This window comes from Ranitomeya imitator, chromosome 7 (genome assembly GCF_032444005.1).
Source record: "Ranitomeya imitator isolate aRanImi1 chromosome 7, aRanImi1.pri, whole genome shotgun sequence".
In the NCBI taxonomy this organism is placed as follows: domain Eukaryota; kingdom Metazoa; phylum Chordata; class Amphibia; order Anura; family Dendrobatidae; genus Ranitomeya; species Ranitomeya imitator.
The window spans coordinates 47,303,709-47,308,082 of record NC_091288.1 but is presented as its reverse complement, the minus strand read 5'-3'; the positions used below and the strand labels follow the sequence as shown (position 1 = coordinate 47,308,082).

Here is a 4,374-nt window from a genome sequence, read left to right as displayed (position 1 = left end):
TCTGGACGAGTCAAAGAATAGTCCAAGTTTCCCAGAATTTTTTTTGTTGTTTTGAAGTGACACAAACATCCAAATAAGACCCTTTGAAAGGAAAAAAAAAAAGCGCCCTGGACCACCATAAAACCATTAAGTCCAGACGTCTAGCCGTTTAAATTACTTTATTGCACCACAGCTCTTCCTGTTTTAAAAAGAATTTAGAGGTATATAGCCGGCAATGGAGGCATTCTAAACACAACACCTTATTCTTAGACAAGGACAAAAACTTTTATTTTTTTTCCTTTAGAATTTCAGATTGTCCAACATAGGCATGTAAGCTACAATTCAATGTAAACATAATTCATAACCAGATAATGAGAGGAGCGGTGCTTTGTCATGGATAGGAGCATGAGTGGAAGTGGACTAGTCAAGATCAGAATATATATATATATATATATATATATATATATATATATATATATATATATATATATATATATATATATATATATATATATATATATATGAGAAGTCAATGGTGTCAACAAAGGTGCATTCTGCCTATATAAAACTAGCTGTAAAATGTCACCCTATGGCAATGCATTGGGTGTATTGGTTGGGTGACAATAAAATAAGATTTTTTTTGGTGACAACATCAATTTGCTAAGTGCAGTATCCCTGAATTCTCCTCTGCAATTAAATAATAAAATCGGCTCCCAATCTAAACACAAATATAGGAACAAAAATCTATCTCTAAACACTTAACACTGCTGTTATAATTCCCGCACACTTGTTATCTCCATGATTGGTGTTGCTTTATAATTTAAATCAAGAATATTATCACAATTAAGTATAGTCCCTTTTTGCTATCGAGGAAAAAAAACACAAACATGTGAAATATATATATATATATATATATATATATATATATATATATATATATATATATATATATATATATATGTGTGTAAACTAAAAAAAATAATTTGTAAACTGAATCCTAGGCCTTTGCTAAAAGGATCTAGTTTATGCATGCGCCTTATTTCTTTCCACTAATACAATGAATATTAGTGTCATGTCACATGCAGACCAAATATTCCTTCAGTAACAAGCATTTTGTCATAGATCTGTTGTGTAAGCTATAAACACGATTATTACCGATTTTGACCAAATGGAACTTTTACATTACATTTCTTTTACTGCTAATATTTAGGAACTACACTACTTCCTACAGATCCATAAGATGCTTCAGAAATGTCGCAATACCTACCGGCAATGTCTAGCGTGCAACCACAATATTATCAGAAATAGTCCCCAAATGTTGCATCTTCAGATGCGCACTGACTGCCAAGTTTGCAAATTACACAATAACATTTACATCTATTTCCAAGAAGAAAAAAAAAATCCCTAAATATATATATATTTTAGTGTTCCAGATAATAGAGAGAAGACTCAGTGCGTATCCCAATGTGGTAAGAATGTGGTCGTTACTGGTCCTTGTTGCCTTTTTCCTTGTTCATTTTCTTCATTTTCATCCTTCTGTTCTGAAACCAGATTTTGACCTGTCTCTCTGTGAGGTTCAGTATTCTGGCGACTTCATAGCGACGATCCCTGGTGAGATACATATTGAACAGGAATTCTTTCTCTAGCTCCAGAGTCTGGTATTTGGTGTAGGGACATCTCTTCTTCCTGGTGGATCGAGCGTGGATCCAGTTTGCTGCAGGGTTATCTAAAAAAAAAAAAGAAGGAATAGAAAAGAAACAAACAAACAAAAAAAAAAAGAACAAGCTGAGGTTTGGAATCAGAACCGAGCGGATGTGCATTGGAGATGTGACGACCTTACTCATTGCACTTTTATAAAGAATTATCATCTGAAATCGTCCTAATGCGGCCAGAGTGTTTACAGTAGCCATGATGTCTTGATCTTAGGCGGTTATGTGAGTAATAGAATCATTTTATAGCCTCTTGTTGCAGCTCGGGCTATATGCTGGCCGTCTAGACGGTTTTATAGGTTAGTAAAACTATCAGTTTTGCACATTTAGAGCCTTGCAGGTTTAGGCTATAAATCAAACAGCAATTTCTTTCCTTCTCTCTCTCTTTTTTTTTGTACTTACTTGGATCAATTTGTGGATTCGGCTGTTGCTGCTGCGGCTGCTGCGGCTGCTGCTTCTCTTCTTTGAGCTCGGTGGTCTCTGGCTCCTCGCTGGGAGCTGCTGCCGCAGCTGCTGCAGGGGCAGCGTTGTCTTTGAGTGGAGGCTTCTCTGGGCTTTCTGTGAAGGAATGACACGAGTACTCGGCCAGACTCATTCCCTGGGAGTCAAACGAGGAGCACTCGGTCCTTTTTGGGGCGCTCTCGGGTTTGATGCCATAGCTGCGCCCGTTGGGGTGAAATCCAGAGAAGGAGGTCGCAGTGCTGGAGAGGGGCTCCAGCCAGGATCGCACCGTGTATCTGCTGCTGTCTGAGCCCAGGTGGGACTGGCCCATGTAGGGGTGGTAGATCCCAGTCATTGCTGGAGAGGGCTGAGGGTGCACCGCAGACCAAGACGCAGGGAAGACGCTGGATTTGGACGCAAAGCTGCAAGAAGAGAAGTCTGAAGTGTCCCCAACACCTGGTGGTGGCCTAGAGGTCGTCGTGTGACCTCCCTGGGAGAATCTGGCCCCGTACACCTCTTCATTCTCATGTCCTATGAGAGAATCCACATAGTAGTTACTTATGGCACCACCGGTGGACATTTTAGGCTCCCCTCTCAGTCATATAAAAGGTTACCCTCTTAACTGTATGGAATACCCTCCCTGAGAACAATCATAGTATTTTGCAGGCTGCATCCTCCATCCATTGGTTGTGGGCTCCACGTGATCATATTTACCAATACAGAGTAAATCAATCCGCTTAACGGGGCTGATGTGATTAAAAACACATACAATTAAAACGAAAAGTGTAACTATGCCGAGATGTATGGAAGGAGGCGCCCAGGGGAGGGCTGCAAGGGCTGAGGCCACCTTTGGGCGTAAAAGCGCAGCTTCTGGCTCAGCAGTGGAGCAGGGCTACCAGGGACTATTTCTTCCTCAGCTCCCAGCCCTGCTTCCCCTGCCATTCATTTTTTTTTTAATCACTTTGCAGAATTTGTTTAATTACCCTTTAAACTGTGGGGACCCTCACACGAGAACTAGGGGGGAGCATGTTCTGATTATTGACCTTTGGGTATAAAACTTGTTTTACTAGCCACAAACAAGAAGCCATCGTGAAATTAAAGGGAGGGAGAAAGAAAGGAAGGAAGAGGGGCAGGAGCACATTGTTGTTGCCCTCTCGTTCAGCAACAGTTCATATTTACATAGAAGAGGCTGTAATGTGTGAAATGCATAAAACCTTCACAAAAAAAAAAGAGAAACAGGTGGAAGAGAAGTATCATGATTTTTATGGGATTCAATAAAAATTTTATGAGGTGCATTTGATTATACATTAATGTGCCCTGTAATCAAATGGTCTAAAGAAGAACATTAAAACCTCTGCTGGAATCATCTGCTACTGGACCCTGCTATTGTTTGGCCCAATATCTCATCAACCGTTTACTCCTTTTATTTAGTGTATGCACTCACACACCCATATAACACACAGCCATATAACACACAGTGATAGTATAATACACACAGCCATATAACCACAGCCATAGAATACACAGTAATATAACACACAGCCATAGAATACACAATGATATAATCCACACCCATATAACCACAGCCATAGAATACACAGTGATAGTATAATACACACCGCCATATAACACACAGCCATAGAATACACAGTAATATAACACACAGCCATAGAATAAACAGTGATATAATACACACCCATATAACCACAGCCATAGAATACACAATGACATAATACACACAGCCATAGAATACACAGTGATATAATACACAGCCATATAACACACAGCCATAGAATACACAGTGATTGTATAATACACACAGTGATATAACACACACACACCCATATAACCACAGCCATAGAATACACAGTGATAGTATAATACACACTGATATAACACACACCCATATAACACACAGCCATAGAATACACAGTGATATAATACACAGCCATATAACACACAGCCATAGAATACACAGTGATATAATACACAGCCATATAACCACAGCCATAGAATACACACTGATATAACACACAGCCATATAACCACAGCCATAGAATACACAGTGATATAATACACACAACCATAGAATACACAGTGATATAATACACAGCCATATAACACACAGCCATATAATATACAGTGATTGTATAATACACACAGTGATATAACACACACAACCATATAACCACAGCCATGGAATACACAGTGATAGTATAATACACACAGACATTTACAATAAATA

General features: G+C 39.1%; 1 protein-coding gene across 1 annotated transcript; it reads right to left on the bottom strand.

The window, feature by feature from the left end:
* Positions 1-256: 256 nt before the first annotated feature.
* Positions 257-2,861, bottom strand: HOXD9 (homeobox D9). The gene is made up of 2 exons (XM_069735357.1): positions 2,091-2,861; positions 257-1,705 (listed from the first exon to the last, which is right to left on the bottom strand). The coding sequence occupies exons 1-2, from the start codon at positions 2,707-2,709 to the stop codon at positions 1,464-1,466; spliced, it is 861 nt and encodes a 286-aa protein (XP_069591458.1). The 5' UTR covers positions 2,710-2,861; the 3' UTR covers positions 257-1,463.
* Between the last annotated feature and the right edge of the window lie 1,513 nt (positions 2,862-4,374).